Source organism: Zalophus californianus, chromosome 7 (genome assembly GCF_009762305.2).
Source record: "Zalophus californianus isolate mZalCal1 chromosome 7, mZalCal1.pri.v2, whole genome shotgun sequence".
In the NCBI taxonomy this organism is placed as follows: Eukaryota; Metazoa; Chordata; class Mammalia; order Carnivora; family Otariidae; genus Zalophus; species Zalophus californianus.
Window position 1 is genome coordinate 38,678,059 of NC_045601.1, and position 18,992 is coordinate 38,697,050.

At 41.0% G+C, this 18,992-nt stretch overlaps 1 protein-coding gene across 4 annotated transcripts in view; it reads right to left on the minus strand.

Annotated features, from left to right (window-relative positions):
* The window catches only part of RNF217 (ring finger protein 217), a 142,638-nt gene extending 140,901 nt beyond the window's left edge, over positions 1-1,737 (minus strand). For all 4 annotated transcript variants that reach the window (XR_003521445.2, XR_003521446.1, XM_027602286.2 and 1 more), the window contains exon 1: positions 737-1,737. Coding sequence is in view for 2 of the 4 variants with exons in the window: in XM_027602286.2 (XP_027458087.1) it covers positions 737-1,606 (870 nt within the window). In the remaining 2 variants the exon portion in view is untranslated. The remainder of the gene's footprint in view (positions 1-736) is intronic.
* Between the last annotated feature and the right edge of the window lie 17,255 nt (positions 1,738-18,992).

An 18,992-nucleotide genomic window follows, 5' to 3' on the forward strand; every position in this document is an offset into this window, starting at 1 on the left:
AGAAAAAAAACAAGCTTTCAAATAAGGAGCTGAGGAGGAAAGTTTTACCACTGCTTGTTTTGTTAAACCTCTTAGCCTTGCTTTGCTTTGTTTTGCTCTGTTTTGTTCCCTCTTAAAAGAAATAAAGTACTGTGCTGGCATAAAACTTCAGTGAGGAAAAGCATTTCAACTTTACTGCCGAGTAAGAAAACTTTAAGTGGGCAAGGGCCCAGGAATGAGTAAGTGAATGAATGAATAAGAGAATGAATGAAAACATAAATAAAACTTTTCTAGAATATGTAAATGGAGCAAAATTAAAAATTCAGTCATCATGGACCTGAAATATTCATTCCAACCCTTCACCGACTCAACAGGTACTTATGGTATTTGGTGCCCATTATTTGTTAGTTTCCGGAAGACCAGGCCCAGGAGGCCCTCTCATTGCCCTCCCTTTTGAGCGAGCTCTTGCTTGCAATTTAGTAAAAGAAAGCAGCAGAGGACAATTCATTGTAGCCGGTTCCCTCCACTACAGCCTGAAGCTCATGCAGAGTTAAATTCCAGTTAAGTTAGCCAGTGAGGTCAACACACTTAAATAATATTACAAGGACAAACAACTGTGAGATGTGAGAAACTTGTCTGACAGAGGTCCTTGATAAGGGTGTCTCATCACCTCTTCCTGTGAGCCGGGAGCGGGCGAGCTCGACTGCCCGGCCAGGGATTTGAAATGCTGAATGGGGAACAGAAGGGGTAAAGTTACCTGGGAGCTCAGGTAGACTTTGAGGCACTCCTCGCACACGGCCTTCTTGCAGCAGGGCAAAGGCTTGATGGGCTTGTCTTCCAGGCACACCCGGCACATCAGCACCATGAGGGGCACGTAGGGATCCCCTACCCCACCCAGATCAGAGTAGGGTGGAGCTCCCAACAGGCTGGGCACGGAGAACGGCTCGGGCGCCAGGTAGAACTCCAGCTCGATGCTGCCGCCGTCGGGGGACAGGGGGTCTGTTGGGAGGGACAGCCGGGGGCTGGGGAAGGAGGTGGGGGTGCTGGGAGCGTTCGTCACCGGCTGAGCCCGAGGTGAAGACGCGGGCGGCGAGAGCTGCTCCGCGGTGGGGGCTTCGGGCAGGTCATTCTCCACGCAGAACACCGAGCAAAAAACTTGTCTCTTGGCGGGGATTGGGCGCCGCTGCCCCAGCACGTCCAGGACCAGATCGTCCGCGGCCCCGACGCGGGTCCTGGGCTCCGGCTCCTCGCCTGGGGGCGCGTCCTGCTGTTCATCCCCTCCCTCGTTTCGGTCCCCAGCTTCCTTCTCCTCTTCCAGCTGCTGTTGCAAAGTCTGGGGGTTGAGGGGCCCGGTAAGTGCCAGTCCCGCGGGCTGCCCGGGCGCTCGGCTCCTCCTCCCGTCCGGGCCCCACCGGCTCCTCTCGGGCTCCGGGGCGCTCGTGTCCGCGCAGCCCGAGTCGCTTCCGCAGCCACCGCCGCTCGGCTCCGCGGAGGCGGCGCGCGGCCCGGGCTCCCCGGCGCTGTCCCCCCGCGGCCTCGGGGGCTCGGGGTGGCCCGTGGCGCCGCCAGCGGGGGCCCGCGCCTCCTGCGGCCCGCCGCCGCTCACCGTGCTCTGCTCCTCGCCCATCGCCACCCGCGGCCCGCGCCGCCGCTGCCCATCCAGCCGCCGGGACCCCCACCCGGCGCCGGCGGGCAGCGGGGGCAGCGGCTCGGCTCGACTCGCGGCTCCGCTTCTGCTTCCGGGTCCCTCCTCCGGGGCTGGGACTCCCCGAGCTCGCTCCGGGGAGCCCGTGCTCCCGGGCCGCTGCAGACGGGGAGCCCGGCCCGGTCCGCTGCTCCTCCTCCTCGTCCTCCGGCGCAGCCGGGGACCGCCTCGGGGGCGCTGAGGGCCGCTTGTTCCCGGCGCGGGCGCGCCCGCCCCTCATGCAGGTCGGGGCGGTGCCGGGGCCCCCGCGAGCCCCCGGGCGGGGCAGAGGGTCCGGGGAGGGGAGGCGGCCGTCAGTCCCGCGCCATCGCCGGTCCCGGCTGCGGGCCGCGCGGGACGGGCGGCCGGAGGGCGATGGTCCAAGGGTCCAGGGGCCTGTGGCGCCGCCGCGGCGCGCACCGGGAGGTGCAGCCGGAGTGCGAGCGAGCCACTGCGGCCCCTGGGGGAGAGGCCGGAGCGGGCGACCTCCCTCTGCTCGCGCTTCACCTAGAGCCCTCCTCGCTGCCCCTCACCCCACCCCCTTGGCGCACACCTCCCCACACGTACACACGCGCGCAGGCACCCGCGCACTCACTCACACGCACACCCGAGTGGGTGTGATCTAAGAGCAGAGATGCGCTCTCGCGCCCAGAGTTCACACTCGGCCTCAGCAAAACCCTTCAGAGCAGGCAGGCTGCCCTCCAGGCTACGCACGAAGTAAACTTCCTACAAAAATCACTGTATACTCAGAGCAGAAACCAGAAAACACTGGCCACTTAGGATTTTGGTTTCTCTTGGATCCATCGAATTTTAAATCCTCCAAAGAGGGAGTTAAGAGAAATAACTCCAGGAATTATTCGTTAAAAATGCTGTATATACTAACTCTGTTTTCTGCCTATTGAGGTAGGACGGATCTTTGGAACCCACAAATAAGCCAAAAGTACTTTTAACCTACTCCTCCAACTAGAATCCTTTTGAGAGCTGACAAATAACTAATTTAAGATTTATCCCTTTTTCCTCCTCTTCATTGTTTTCTTAGGAACTTTTTTTTTAACCCTTTAAATATGACAAAATAGATAACACGAGGTAGTAAGATGGCCTGGCCTAATTAATAAACCACATCATTGGTGGGAATCATGAGGAGTTAGTTACATTAGCATAACCGTATTTATCCCCCAAACTGTTTCCAAGACAACAATTACATTTGAGCCAGAATTTAATTATGTGTTGATCTATCTTTATTTTACAGGAAGTATTAGTCACCCAGACTGGTGTGTTTTAGTTCCCTAAAGCCAATGAAAACATTTTGGGGAAGCCAACCCTTGTTTTTGCATCTTGAAAGGGAATTCGATTTACACGTTCATATAATAGGAAGGAGTTGTGAAGTGTGTAGCATTTTTTATCTTGAAGTTGTTACTGGTTTGTTCGAAAATATTTTCCAAATCAGTTACAAATGTTAGAAAGGCAACTAACTATGCAATACTAAGAAAGCAGTGCAACATCCAAGCACATTTCTATCCTTTGTGTCTGACGCTCAGTTGCACCCTAGAGGGATGAAACCAATCAATCAAATCAATCGAAATGTCACCTCATTTATCAATCTGCCCCAAGAACGAAGAATTCTTATTTGGAAGAATAAATGCTATTCAAGGATTTTTTTTTTCCATTTTGGCTAATTAGTTTCCTGTTAACTGCTACTTTCTCCAAATGATACCTCTAGTGTTTGTTCTAAAGACAGGGACAGGAAACCTACATGTATTGTGCCTTTTGTGTATGCCATCTGATAACTATTCCTCTATTTTTTCAACAGAGATACGAAAGTAATCTGTGTTTTCTAGGTGACAACAGGCTAAATGTAAGACCACAGTAACAATAATGAATAGAAAAAAGTATAACTCCTCAGTGTCTATAGGAATCAAATACCTTAAGGTACTCGCATAGTTTTGGGACCCTCAGACCCACACATATTTGTCATAGGTGTTACAAGAACTTGTTCTTAAGGTGCCCACCACCTTGCTCCTATCCCTCAGGCTTCCATTCACTGGCAGCGGCTTTCCTTGCCACTGCACCAGCTAGAAATCCTGAAGGCTCCCCAAAACTCTCAGCCCTTCTCCTTGCCATGATTTCACTTCTATGGGATTCATCCATCTTTGTGAAGAGAGAACCATGGCACGTCATATCTTCACCCTCCAGACAGACTCAGACTTGCCTAAATGCTGGGCTCAGCCTTGCTGGTGTTTAATCTGGGACACTGGCAGCATGAAAATGAGTTAAAATGCAAAGTTAAAATTCTGGTCAGACCGTCAATTTCCCCTGAAATGAAATGCATGAAGCACCTATAATGACTGTCATGACAGGATTCACTTTTTAAAAAGGATTGCTTGAAAACATACTTACCATAGCATAAATTTCACTTACCTACCACAAGCTTCATATTCTCAAAATTCAGACCATCTGCTCCACATCAGGCTGTGTGCAGTTGTTAGTACAACATAAGCATTATCTGCCACTACCAGTTTGAACTCTCAATATTTTCAAATCTGCAAAGAGCTGTGCACCTTCCCTAAAACCAAGACTAACATTAGGAGACAATGTCAAGTTTGAGAATTGACGTAGTCAGTTGCTTTAGATCGCTCTTAAACACTTTTTTCTATTACTACTTTTCTTATCCTGGCCTTTAAATATGACTTATTTTTGGTGCCCTTGAAGATTTTTTTCAGACATTAATTTGAACATTAAAAAGCCTAAATTTATTAACTTATTAGAAAAATGTTATGAGATATCAGAAAAGCTGTGAATCATTTTAATTTTACACATTAAAGGTAAAACTAATTTCTTTTTGCCTGTTGTGGAGAAGAAATGCATAACATTTAAATACCATAAAAGAATTATACAGCAGATAAATGACTTGTTTTTTCTGCCAGTCTCTCAACTATCCAAACAGGCAAAAAGAAATAGAAATCATTTAATTTTTAAAAGAAATTCATTTCCAGGCGCCTGGGTGGCTCAGTCATTAAGCCTCTGCCTTCGGCTCAGGTCATGATTCCAGAATCCTGGGATCGAGCCCCGCATAGGGCTCCCGGCTCCGCGGGAAGCCTGCTTCTCCCTCTCCCACTCCCCCTGCTTGTGTTCCTGCTCTCGTGCTCTCTCTCTCTCTCTCTAATAAATAAATAAAATCTTAAAAAAAAAATTCACTTCCTGGGGCACCTGGGGGGCGCAGTCAGTGAAGCATCCAGCTCTTGGTTTTGGCTCAGGTGGCGATCTCAGGGTCCTGAGATGGAACCCTCCTCCCCGCCGGGCACCATGCTCAGCACAGAGTCTGCTTAAGACTCTCTCTCCCACTCCCTCTGCCCCTCGCCCCTGAGTGCTCTCTGTCTCTCTCTCTCAAATAAATAAATAAATCTTTTTAAAAAAATTCATTTCCTGAAGAAGAATGAACAGGATGGAATGGCCTTCTAGGTCTGCTTTTGAAAGACACAGTGGAACATTGGTCCTCACTTTCTTGTTCTCTCCTCTTCACCCATGGAGGCTGGAACATTAAGGGAATTAAGGGAAAGGGCATCAAGAAGAAAAGAAAGAGACACAATTGTTTCCCTTTCTTTTTCCACTCTAAGTTCCCTAAATCCAAATAGCAAGCCTTTATAAGATAAAGTTAAAAATAAAACAAAACGGTGTATTCCTTCAACTTATAAAATAAAAGCCTAAATGCTTGGAATACAGAGGAAACCAAGAATAAAAAGGACAAAGAGCGGGCGCCTGGGTGGCTCAGTCAGTTGAGCGACTGCCTTCAGCTCAGGTCATGATCCTGGAGTCCCGGGATCGAGTCCTGCGTCAGGCTCCCTGCTCAGCGGGGAGTCGGCTTCTCCCTCTGACCCTCCCCCCTCTCGTGCTCTCTCTCTACCATTCTCTCTCTCAAATAAATAAATAAAATTAAAAAAAAAAAGGACAAAGAGGGAGGGAAAGGTGGGAAGGGAGGAAAAGAGAAAGAAAGGAAGAAAAAAGGAGGAAAGGAAGGAGAAAGGAAGGGAAGGCAGGCAGGAAGAAATGAGGGGACAAACTTTAGCTATTAGTATCCAAAATAACCACTTACACTACTTTATCGGACTGAGATATTTCATTCTGGTGTTTGAATCTGTGTGTATAAAAATATATTAAGTGATAAATTCTCTTTTCCTGCTTTTTTTACTTAGTAATATATTCTGAATATTTTCTTTCTTTTTAAAAAAAAAGATTTATTTATTTGTCAGAGAGAGAGAGAGAACACAAGGAGGGAAAAGGGCAGGCAGAGAGAGAAGCGGGCTCCCTACTGAGCAAGGAGCCTGATGTGGGGCTCGAGCCCAGGACCCTGGGATCATGACCTGAGCTGAAGGCAGACGCTTAACTGACTGAGCCACCCAGGTGCCCCTGAATATTTTCCATATAATTAAAACATATGTCCATCATCATGATCCGTGACCGTATAGAATTTTACTACATACATGCATCATAATGTATTTAATCAATTCTATTTTATTTTTAAAATTAGATTATTTATGACTTTAAGATAAATAACACTCGGGTGCCTGGGTGGTTCAGACGGTTAAGCAACCAACTCTTGATTTCAGCTCAGGTCATGATCTCAGGGTCCTGGGACAGAGCCCTGTGTCAGTCAGGCACACCACTTGGCGGGGAGTCTGCTTCTCTCCCTCTTCCTCTGTCCCTCCCCCTTGGTCAAAAGCTTTCTCTCTCTCTCAAATAAACAAATAAATCTTAAAAATTTTTTTTAAAAGATATATAACACTTAATATATGTTAATATTTCTTATTTATATTAACATATAATCTTTGTTACATTCCTAATATATAATAGCATAAAGTCCTAAAAATTAAATTGCTGCAGAAAAGGGTAGGTGTACTTTTGGGGCTCTTGGTGCATATTATCACAGAAACTTAACACCAATTTATAGTCCCATCAATAGTGAGGCTATGAGAGAGTCTACTCTCCTAACCATTCTAAGGAGATTTTTTAAAATTCAAAATGCTGTAAATAACATCTCACTTTTTAATTAATGAGTACATTCTTATAAATAAAAAAGGGTGAGATCAAATATTAACTGTTGATTCCCCTTTGGATATTTACAATTTAGCACTACATCAATATAATTCTCTATTCCTGAAGTTATGGTTCTGACAGCTTCCTTTCCTCATCTTATTTTTTAATTTCCTTTTTGCCTCTTCCAGTGACAACAGTGGTTTAAAAATGTTCAGAGATAAACTCAGTCATAATTAATACCTCTAAATCCATAATACCAGTCCCTCATTTCCAAAACACAGATTCATTTATTTGAGTGCACAGACTCATTCCCAAGGAAATCCCGTCTCTCAACCCACACCGTGGAAGCTCTTTAAGTTAAGATAAAAAGAGGTCCACTAACAGTGTAAAGTTGACCCTTTTTGGACGGAGAACCAGTTCACTCCTCAGTGAAAGAGACACCAAGACCTTGCAGTTTAAAGGCAACTCAAACTTTCCACTATTATGGCTTTGGTTTACCAGAAAGATGTCAGCCCAGGCTCTGCATATAGAAATCCCCAATCTCCTCTTCCCAAGGCACATAGTGACATGAATAGAGAGGCACGTTCTCTCTGTTCGCCAGCTTCTCTTTCTAAAAAGGGTGTCGAGTCACAGCCTTCCCCCGACAGGCTTTGTTTATGGCAGAAGTCAGAAAAATTTACAGCCTGGCTCCTCCCTGGCCCTGAGACTGGAATGCTTCATTGGTTCAGTAAGCAAGAGCAAGATAAATCTCTTTCTTCCAGTACCATCGTTGCTAGGTAATTCACAGCGAAGGAAATAATTTTGTTCAAACTAAAGGATAATCAAGCATCAAAGTAACAGAGCCAAAGATGCACTTGTAAAAGCAATAGTTCTGAAGAGTAGAGATTTTCTTAGCAAGAGGAAATCTCTTCCAAATTAGGGAAGAAGTAAAACGTAATTCAGAGAAGATTTGTTTAGAACAATGCAAAGTGCTCGCAAAACTATGTTAAGTGAAAAAAGGCAAGACAAATGTAATGTGTGATATGATTACAACTATGTAGGCATGCGTATTATAAAATAAGGACAAAAATAACAAGTTATTGAGTTATTGTATAAGGTTGATGTTGTTATAATTCTTCTTTCTAAAATTTCCAAAATACTGTTGCTTTTAGATTGGACAAGAGAGAAAAAGAAGATTTTTTTTCTTTTTTTAAGAATGAAATTGTTTCATCCTAATGAACAGAGAAATAGGCTTGGTGTTAATAGGTGTTATTTGCATGTATACTTGTGACAGTTAAGGTAAGCAAATTTTCCTATTTGTGTTATAATTCAATTTAAGAAACATTTTCTGAATGTCTGTTAGATCCTACATCAAGTTCTGGAAAATTCAATTTACTAATTTGTTCGACAGAAAAAATAATCCTTTCCCCAAATATTCCTTTATTATTAACTTTAAAACATCTGTGAAACACTTTAAACTGTCCAGAGCATATCTTGCCTGTATATGGAAACCCAGTTTTTAGCATTCGACACATTACTTTTCAACAAAACATTTTTAAAGGACAGAAACAATGACAAAATAGTCTTCTATAGTTACTTAAGCATTATATGGAACTATGGTTCTGGAATTATGTGCCAAGTTGCCCTAAGGCACAGCAGCAACCTCCTAGGGGTACCGTGGAATATTTAAAATTCTTGGGGCACCTAGCTGGCTCAGTTCGTGGAGCATGTGACTCTTGATCCCAGGGTCACGAGTTTGAACCCCACATTGGGGATAGAGATTACTTAAAAAAAAATAAAGTAAGGGGCGCCTGGGTGGCTCAGTCATTAAGCATCTGCCTTCAGCTCAGGTCATGATCCCAGGGTCCTGGGATCGAGCCCCGCATCGGACTCCCTGCTCCACGGGAAGCCTGCTTCTCCCTCTCCCACTCCCCCTGCTTGTGTGCCCTCTCTCGCTGTGTCTCTCTTTGTCAAATAAATAAATAAAATCTTTTAAATAAATAAATAAAGTAAAATAAAATTCTTCAGGGAATCACAGTATCGCCTCTTGGACACCATGCAAATTACTACTGTTAATTTGTTTGGACCTCGTTACCACTAGGGATTTCTTTTTGCCTAAAAAGCAGCATGAAAAATAACTGAGACACCCTGGTGCCATAAGCTGAGAAAGCTTGGAAGCTCAGATTGAAAACTTTAGGCACAGAGCAGAAAACAACAGGATAAGCACCTTAAGCTCTTAGAAACTTAAACGTTAAATTTACAAGAGACATTTATGTAGTAAAGGATTAAGCTTGCCTAAAGAAAAGTCCTTGCCCTCAGCTCCTAGGAGTGACCTTCCTGTGCTGCCTGCAGGAAATGAGTCTCTTTGTTTACCTGGAGTCCTTAGGTCATGCCACATAGTCTACGTGAACCGTGTTATTTATGGTGGAGGTCTTGGGTCATGTAATATCAATTTGACCTCTGGAGGGACTGGGAACTAAGGTTAATCACATGGGTGGTTAGCCATGTGTACATCGCTGACTTCCAATAAAAACCCTGGACACCAAGGCTTGGTGAGCTTTCGTGGTTGGCAGTATTCCATTTATGTTGTCACACATGGTTGCTGGGAGAAATAAGCACCATTCACACAATTCCCCTGGTAGGGGTCAGCTGGTGGCTTCATGCCTGGTCTCTCCTGAAGTGTGATGGTATAGGTTTGCCTGTTGCTGATTATAATCTGTGTCCTTTTGCTCTAATAAACCTTTACTTTGAGTAGACATGTTTGCTGCGTTTTGAAAGTCCTTCTAGAGAATCAGTGAAACTGAAGGTGGTCTTGAGAACTTCCTGAACTATGCCACTACAAAAATGGAAGTTCATTAACTTTTATAGGTTCTCACTTTCCTTGTTTTCTCAAGGAGAAAGATGTCATTGAGCAGGTATAGTATCAATTAATGCAAGAATAAGACAAGTTTAATTTAAAAAAAGAGAAATGGGGGCACCTGGGTGGCTCAGTCGGTTAAGCATCTGGCTTCAGCTCAGGTCATGATCTTGGGGTCCTGGGATCGAGCCCCATGTCCAGCTCTGTGCTCCATGGGGAGTCTGCTTCTCCATCTCCCTTTCTCCCTTTCCCTTCTCCCCTCTCCTCACTCATGCTGTCTCTCTCGCTCTCAAATAAGTAAATAAAATCTTTAATAAATAAAAGATTTTATAAAAAAAGAGAAATGTATTACCTTCTTGTCACACAAGAAAGGTGATTTCCTTAGATAATGGAGATAAGTAATGAGCCCCTTTGATTTGCGGGCTAGTTGAAATTGGCTTTGACATTTTGCTTGCAAAATCTAGCAAAGGATTAAGTTATTCTGAAACTTTTTAAGCTGGCAGCTTAAGCCATTCAGTTATATTTACTTTTAAATTATGGAAAATAATTATCTATTTATTTCTTAACACACTTGCTACCAGGTTGGAATGGGAGAATCCAGCTGCCTTTGGGGGCTGCTAACTACCACAAGCTGTTTCTCAAACATTGTGGAATCAATAAAGCTCAAAATATTTTCTCAAATACTTTAAAAAAAATTTCTCAATATGCAAGTATCTTAAAAAGCTTTTTATTCACATGTTGCTAATTCATTTACATTTTTTCTTTATAAAACTTTGGAATTGTTATTATGAGCTTTATGAGAATGATTTTATTTCCATAAAATCCATAGTTATATAATGGGAAAGCTCCAGATTGAGAAAAGTTATATTTGTTTCCTAGTCCTATTTTGCGCTTAACTGTCTATTTCTAGGCCTCAGTTTTTACTTTTGTGAAATGGGCAGATCGAACTGGATGACTCTAAATTTCATTCCAGTACTAAAGTTATCATTTTCAATTTAACCAATAGATATTAATCCCTACCTTGTGCACATTGTTGTGAAATAGCTAGGCGAACAGTTATAAATGATGAATATAACTCAGTCCATGCCCTGAGGAATCTCTCAATGAAAGAGAGAAGACAGATGTCTGACTACAATATCAGGCAGATTTTGGTAGGTGTGATTGTAGAACCATAAATTCAGGAGTATTGGGGCTGCAATGCGTGGAGTTTCTGCCTTGGTGGATCACAAAATGTTTCATGGAGGGCCTGGAAGATGAGTTATATTTTTACAGATGGAGAAGGTGGTAAGGATAGTAAATGTTTCAGTAGAAGGAACTATATGAGCAAGCACATGATGACAGAACACATGAGGGTACCTTGAGGGGCAACTGGTGGTCCTGGTGTCTGATCCTATGAGGCATGTAGAAACAGGACAGGAGATGAGGCAGGAAATATAAGCTGTCCCAAAATTGTTGGAGTGTTTCTTTTTCTGGCTCCCAATCTGCCAGGTCCCTGTAGGTTTGTACCCCTCTATGGAACGTCATAGGTGCTATCATCTCTGGGTTCTGAGAGTTTCTCCCTTAAGGCCAAAGGGAGGTGTATTAGTTTCATAGGGCTACTATAACAAAATACTGCAAACTTGGTGGCTTAAAATTTATTGCCCTAAGTTTTGGAGGCTAGAAGTCTGAAATCAAGGTGTCAGCAGGGCTGTGCTCCCCCTGAAAGCTGTAGGGGAGACTCCTTCCTTGCCTCTTCTAGCTTTACAAGCAATCCCTGACATTCCTTGGCTTGTAGAAGCATCACTTCTATCTTTGTGTCTGTTGTCACATGGCCCATCTTCTCCCTGTGTCTCTCTCTAGGTCTATTCTCTTCCTAGAGGGACATCAGTCATAATGGATTATGGGCCTCTCCCACTCCAGGATGACCTTATATTAACTAATTACTTTTACAATGATCCTATTTCCAAACACAGCATTCCAAATACTGGGGGTTGGGACCTCACGTATCTGTTTGGGGGACATAATTCAACTAATATTGAGATGTAAGGCTCTCCACAGCTGCTAATCCCAGGGTACTGTGCTATCTCTTATGCAAGTCCTAACCTCTGTCCACACCTTTGTAATTGGTTCCATTACTAAGCCTTCCTCATGTTACCCAGTTTGTGCCATCTGTTTTCTTTAGAGATTCTGATTATGTAGATTACAGTGTCTAGACAATGATTTGATTAGGTACTGTGTTTTGTTTTAGATAGTGGGATATATTTAATAGGAGAGTAATGATCAGTTCTAGGTTTAAGAAAACTAGATAAAGTGGCAAAGTAAAATACGCATTAGAGGAAAGAGACACAGGAGGCGAGCCTATTGTTACACTGTCATGTTGAGATATGACGAAGTCTGAAGTGGGAAGGAACACCAGTGGCTTCCTATATTCCAGAGTAAAATCCGAAGTCTTCCTTAAGGCCATTCATATGGTTTCCCCTTTTCTCACACTACCCCTGGCCCCCATCATCCCCTCACTCACTACACAGACTCTCACTGTCCCTTTGCACTTCCTCAAATGTCCCAATCATACGCTTACCCCATGACTTTGATTCACGTGCCTTCTGCTGGGGATGTTCTTGCTCCTTGTCATACGCATGGTCCCCTCTCACTTTCTTCTGGTCTCTGCTCAAAATGTTCCTTTGTCATTGAGGCCTTCCTCAACCAACCTCAAAAAAATATCACCACCTTCATATACTTCCTCCCCAGTCATCTCTAGCTCTTTACTCTCTTTTGTTTTCCTCATAGTACTCATCAAGTGACATAATATATGTTTATTTCTTTATTTCTTAATTGTCTCCCCGCTTTCTTAGATTTTAAGTTCCACAGATACAGAGTATTTTTTTTGTTCTGTCTGTCTGCTATTCTGCCCTCAGTGGAGAGAACTGTGCCTGGCACATAGTAGGTGCTCATCACTTATTAAATGATAGTCACCATTAGAGATAGAATCTGTGGGGATGGGCGCCTGGGTGGCTCAGTTGGTTAAGCGACTGCCTTCGGCTCAGGTCATGATCCTGGAGTCCCGGGATCGAGTCCCACATCGGGCTTCCTGCTCAGCAGGGAGTCTGCTTCTCCCTCTGACCCTCTTCCCTCTCGTGCTTTCTATCTCTCATTCTCTCTCTCTCTCAAATAAATAAATAAAATCTTTAAAAAAAAAAAGAATCTGTGGGGATATGGCAATAGATATAATGTGGTGAAAGGGGACAAAAAAGAATTAAATATGGCTCCAGGTGTTTTTTATTTTGTTTTTTTTTCCCCTGATTTCCTACGGGTAATTTTATACCTTCTAAAATAGGAAGATTTGCTAGCCTAATTTAGTTATTTTTGCATTTTACATTTCAAAGAAAAAGTTAATCTTTCATATTCAATGTCATTTTAAAAGTCCTAATGTTAGTCATAGAGATCAGCAATTCCTATGAGAAACGTGAATAGGTTGTGACTCAAATACATTTTTAAGATGATGTTCCTCTGACTTGTATTCTGTTATTCTATCAGCTGATTCTATTGACACTATTCTGTCTGGGGTTGTGGCTGGGAATTCTAGTGCTTTTTTTCCTCTTTCCTTTAACTTATGATGCCTATGCCTCATCAGTTGACTCAGTGCTTCCTTTTATACATCAAATAGTTAAGTTAGAGAATTAGTCAATGTGTTTAACATGATTATCCAGCTTGTTCTGTGATGCATGATATTTGTTATTTAATTACTTGCTTCCAATTTTAGACATGCTAGGAGATAATGTGAAATCACAACTCAACAATGGTCGATAGCACAGGCTTTCCAATACCCAAGAAACCGTCCAGCGTCATGCCGGCACTTCTCAAAATGACGTCTGTGTATGAAATTCTACAGGCATATGGGCACACAATCTGCTGACCTCTAGTTGTCAGAGTGAGTCATGGATTTGCAAAACCTCTCAGACCCTGTGCTTCAGAGAGGACTTATGTTATTATTTTAAGAATAGAATAATCCTTTTACATTCATATGGAAAATGAAGTAATAAAATTCGGATAATTTTTAATGTTACCAGTGATAAGTAACTGTCAATGAACTTGAATCAAACACGACTTGACTCTTGGGAAAATACCTTCTTTGTTTCCCCCAGAAAATATGATCAGTAAAGTATCTGAAGTCTAGATATAATTGTTATTATTTATGTTCATTAAAATGCCACAGAGAAGATTGAGAGTGTATGATCATTCGTTTTATTTACAATACTCACTTGAAAGACTATTCAATGGATGTTAAAAATAGGAACTTAGAAATTCAATTGTTTATTTAAAAATTATGTTTAAATTATTTTAAAAAGTCAAATTATGGCACATTCCTTGCTAGGGAGGATTATGGCTATGGTTTCATGCCATTTTTCTCTAATTCCAAAGCAGCCAGATTAGTTTTGCTAAGATTACCTTTGGAAAAATATTACGAAGTAGACAGTCTGTGTGTTGGTGTTTCCTCTATCTTGTCTTGCTCCATGGTATCATTGCTGGGATCTTCTGCTGGTACTTGGAAAACCGTGTCACTCATATATTAATCTGGCTCAGAACTTTCCTCCATCATTCCCTCTATCAAAGCTTACTTTACCTATATCCAATTTCCTTAGGTCTTTGTGCTGCCCTCCAAATGACAATGGGCAATTATTGTCATTAATAATAATACCACACATATCTGTAGTGTGAATTACAGTGTGTTTTCACGTGTATCTTGCCGTATGATTCTTCAACATTATACAATAGAATGTCTAATACACAAAGTCAGCATTCTACAGCCCACCACTTGTTTTTTTTACAGCTCCCAAGCTAAGAATAGCTTTTACATTTTTTAAGAAGCTATTTTAAAAAAGGAAAATATGAAAGAGAATGCAGCCCACAAAATCTAAAATGTTTACTATTGCCACTTTATACATAGAGTTTTTCCATCCCGGATTAGTATTATAATCTTTATTAAAAGATGATTAGATAGAGGCAAAGCTACAGACAGGTGAAGAGCTAGAAGCCCGTTGACTTTAAATCTATTTTTAATTAGTGCTCTTGTGTGCACTCTCTCTCTCTCTCTCTCTGTGTCAATTTCTTTTGCTTAGAAAAGAGTGAGAACAGTTACTCCCTTCTCATTAACCATAGCCTGAGATTCTGTTGACCTCACCCTGCTTACTTACCTGTCTCTTTGAAGCTGTAGTAGCAAGAAGGCAGTGAAATAGATAAACAAGACAAGGGGACAAGAAAGGATGAGACTATGGCAGAGTGGCTCTAATTTTTGGAAATCAGTGTTTCCAAAAAAGAATAGGGGTGATACTTCCCCTTGCTTTCCCTGAATACAAATGTATCTTGAAAGTATGAACAATTAATAATAAGAAATATGAGAAGTAGTAAGAAGATGAAGAATGAGTACTTATTGGACACTAACTTTGTACCAAGAACTCTATGATGTGCTTTCATAAATACTATCTAACTCAATTTTCAATTTATACCAGTGTTGTCCTATGCATATCAACTACTCAGAAACCCTCTGTGATTCTTAGCAGCTTATGAAATAATATGATCATAAAGATATCCAACAGAAAGAGTAGGTAAGTTAGTAATATGTAGTGATATACTACAGAAGTAAAATCCCTCAGATATGGTCCAAATAACTCTTTTTTAAGTTTTATTTATTTAAGTAATCTCTACACCCCACGTGGAGCTTGAACTCACGACTCAAAGATCGAGAGTCACGTGTTCTTCCAAATGAGCAGCCAGGCGCCCCTGATCCAGATAGCTCTTATTGGACATGCAACATCAGGAAACTTTAATTCCCACCAGTGTTAATACTTAAATCACATAGTCATTTGGTCTTTAATTTCTCATTTGCATAATTGGAGGGTTTACCTGGATCACTTGAATTTATTTCATCTCTTAAGGGCTATAAATTTGAAATACTACCACTGGCTAAACTGTAGATAATTACATCCTTCCAGGCCCAAAACATACCAACAGTTAAGACAATAAAATGCGGCAAGGGGGTTGTATTAGGATGTTGACTCTCCTGAAGGCAATGAAGTGAACTGAGATTAAGTTCAATAGAAAATACAACTGTTTGAAATACTTATCTACTTTCCTTGACATGGTAGGCACTATAATTGAACTATTTCTCTTAGAGACTTGAGAGTTCTATGCGTTTTTAAAATTTCAAAAACTTACATCCAAGTTTTGCTTCTATAGCCGTGTGAGTTCCTAGTGGACTGACCGTCTCTTGTATAACAGCTATAAACTTTAAATTAAAAACAAAACCAAAACAAACAGCAACACAAAGTCCAAAAAAAAAAAAAAAACCTACCTGAAATCTCTAGACTATGAGCCAAAGCAAGCAGATTCTGGAAGAGAGTTGGCACTGAAAGAAGTAACTGGCTCATGATGAATCTGCTGTTTCTATGCCTTAAAGACAGAGCATTGTCTATACTGTACAAGGTGGCAGAAAACCTGTTAGAAAACTCAGAGGTTTGAATGAGCAGAGGACTGTTTAGTGCAATATCGGCTGCCAGAAAGTGAAGGGGAAATCCCATAAGGAGAGAGCCAGAAGGGTAAGTCTCAAATTCTGTTTAATCATTCCACCAAAATCTCTGGAAGACCCTGAAACACTGATGCATGGGGCAGACACTAAGCAGCCAAGCTAAGGATAAAATGATTAAACTGAGATGGAAGCTGCAACAAAGGGCTGCATTTATAGTTTTAATCCAGCCAAGTGAATTACTTGTTAAAACAAAACCAACAAGCAATTAATAAATATCCAAATCCAAATATCTCTAAGTTATCAACAATTTGGAGTAATATAAATAATTGAAAATTTCTGCATCATTCCCAATATTCAGGATACAATACAAAATTACTTGACATGAACAACAAGGGAAATGTGACCCATTTCAGAGGACGAAACAATCAATAGAGATCAAACACAATATAATCCAGATATTAGAATTAACAGACAAGGAGTTTAAAGTAGATATTACACTTATGCTCAGTGGGATAAAGGAAAATCTTCTCATAATGAATTTAGAAAGCTAAGTAAGAGTACAGAAACTACAAAACAGAACCAAATGAAAATTCTAGCTGAAAAAATACAATATCTGAAATTTTAAAATTCCCTATATTGGCATAACAACAGAATGGAGATGACAGAGAAAAGAGTCAGTAAAACTTGAAGATAGATAAATAAAATTTAATCTGAAAAAAAGAGGGAAAAATTTTGAATAGCAAAAGCCTCAGGTACTTGGGGGACAATAGCAAAATATCTAATTTGCAAGTAACTGAATTTTCAGGAGAGGAGAAAGGCTTGGAGATGAAAATTATTTAAGGAAATAATATCCCCACATTTCCCCAATTTAGCAATCAAATATTTCAGCAAACCTTCAGCAAGATAAATAAGAAACTATGCTCATCATAGTAAAATTGCTGAAAACCAAATATAAGAGAAAAATCAGAGAAAAATGAAATGTTACACACAGAGGAACACTGTTTCAAATAATCACTGACTTATCTGAAACTGTGGAGGCCAAAAGATATTGGAAGAACATCTTTAAAGTTTTAAAACAACAATACAAAACTGTTGATACAGAATTGTATAGTCATTGAAAATATCCTTCAAGAATAAAGCTTAGGGGTGCCTGGCTAGATCAGTCAGTGGAGCATGTGACTCTTAATCTTGGGTTTGTGAGTTTGAGCCCCACGTTGGGTGGAAAGATTACTCAAAAATTTTAAAATTCTTTAAAAAAAAGAATAAAGGTTAAATCAGAACATTTCAGATAAAAGAGAAAAAGAGAAATTACTACCAGAAAACCTACTATACTATAAGTGATCATAAAGAAAGTTCTTCAGGCTGAAGAGAACTGATACTAGAAATTGGTCCCTATACTGATGAAGACATTAAGAACTTCAGAAATGTGAAGTGTTATATCATTTAGGTATAAAATATTTTTTCTTTTTATTTCTTTAAACTTATAAAATTACAAAATTGCTTTCTGGAAAATATCTTTTATTCTGAGTTTATTCTCTTTTTCATTTTTAGTTTTAAAGTGTCCTATCTTATAAGACAAGAGTGTCCACCTTCACTATTTCTATTCATTATTATATAGGAAGTCTTAGCTAGTTCAATAAGAAAAGGAAGAAGATTCATTGTCTCTGCATCTTAAATAATAATGGTTAAATATTGACAGATATTGTGTTTTTGCTAGTTATTCAATTTCTATTGACATTTCAGTCAATGTGTTTATGTTGTGTAATGAAGTGCCATCAATTTATTGTTGTGAACAGTTAGAATAAATATTCAAACTCTTATTTTGACAGATTAAGACCCACATGTCTGGTTCTTGTCCACTTTCTCAACTTCATTTCACAATGTTCTCTCCTTTCCACACTATACTCCACACCTATAAGCCTCTATTGTCCCAACAAATATGCCAAGCCTATTCCAACCTCAGGGCTTTTGCACTTACTATTCCTCTGCTTGGAATATACGCCCCCAAATCCCTTCTGTGCATGTCTGTCTCTTTTCCCAGTTCGAGTGTCAGTCCAGATGTAACCTCCTCAGTTACTCTCTGTCACATCAGCCAGTCATTTTCTTCGTAGCATTTACTGCCAGATGAAATTATCTTTTTCATTTGTTTCACTAATTTATTCATTGACTTTTCCACTTGAATACAAACTCCAGAAGAATTAGGACTTTGTGTATTTTCTTCATTGCTGTAAAACCAGTTCCAGTGCTTAGAAGAGTATCTGACACATAGTAGACCACAAAAAATGTGTAACGGATGACTAAAGATGAGAGAGTCTGCTTCCTCCCATCAGTTGTTGATATTTGGACTGATTTTTTGGAGTCCTAAGAATATTTGCAGCCTACAACCTCCTTACCTTTCAAGTTTTAACACCCACTAATCTCTTCAATGAATTCTTACCTCCTCTGCTAATTCATCCATTGTGATCTCTGGATAATTGTAAATACTTTGAGGTTAGGGTTCTTTTCTTTATTCTCTTTGTAACTTGACACTTTTGTCTTCTCAAGAGTGAATATGTGTTGAGCAAGGGGAGATGCCCTCTAGATAGCTGGAAATATGGAGTTAGTCTGCAATAAGGAACACGGCGTTGAGACTGGAATTTTCAACCAAGAAATGGAGCTATGGGGCAAAATTCTCATGGACAGTTAAGTTCAGAGGGGAAAGAGCAGAAAATCCAAGCCAGGAACTCAGTGGAAGTAAAGTAGGAGTGGTAAGAAGAAAAATAAAAGCATACCCTACCCATGTAGTGGAGCAGAGAGGGTGGGAGTGGGGAAGCAGGGTATAACAGAAGATAGAATTTTAAGGAGTAACTAATAGCAGTGGATTTGCCTAGAAGAAATAGTTTCACTAAAGCTGTGGGATCAAAACATGATTACAAAGTGTTCTGGAAGAGGGTGTTTAGCCACATTATTTGGCATTTAAA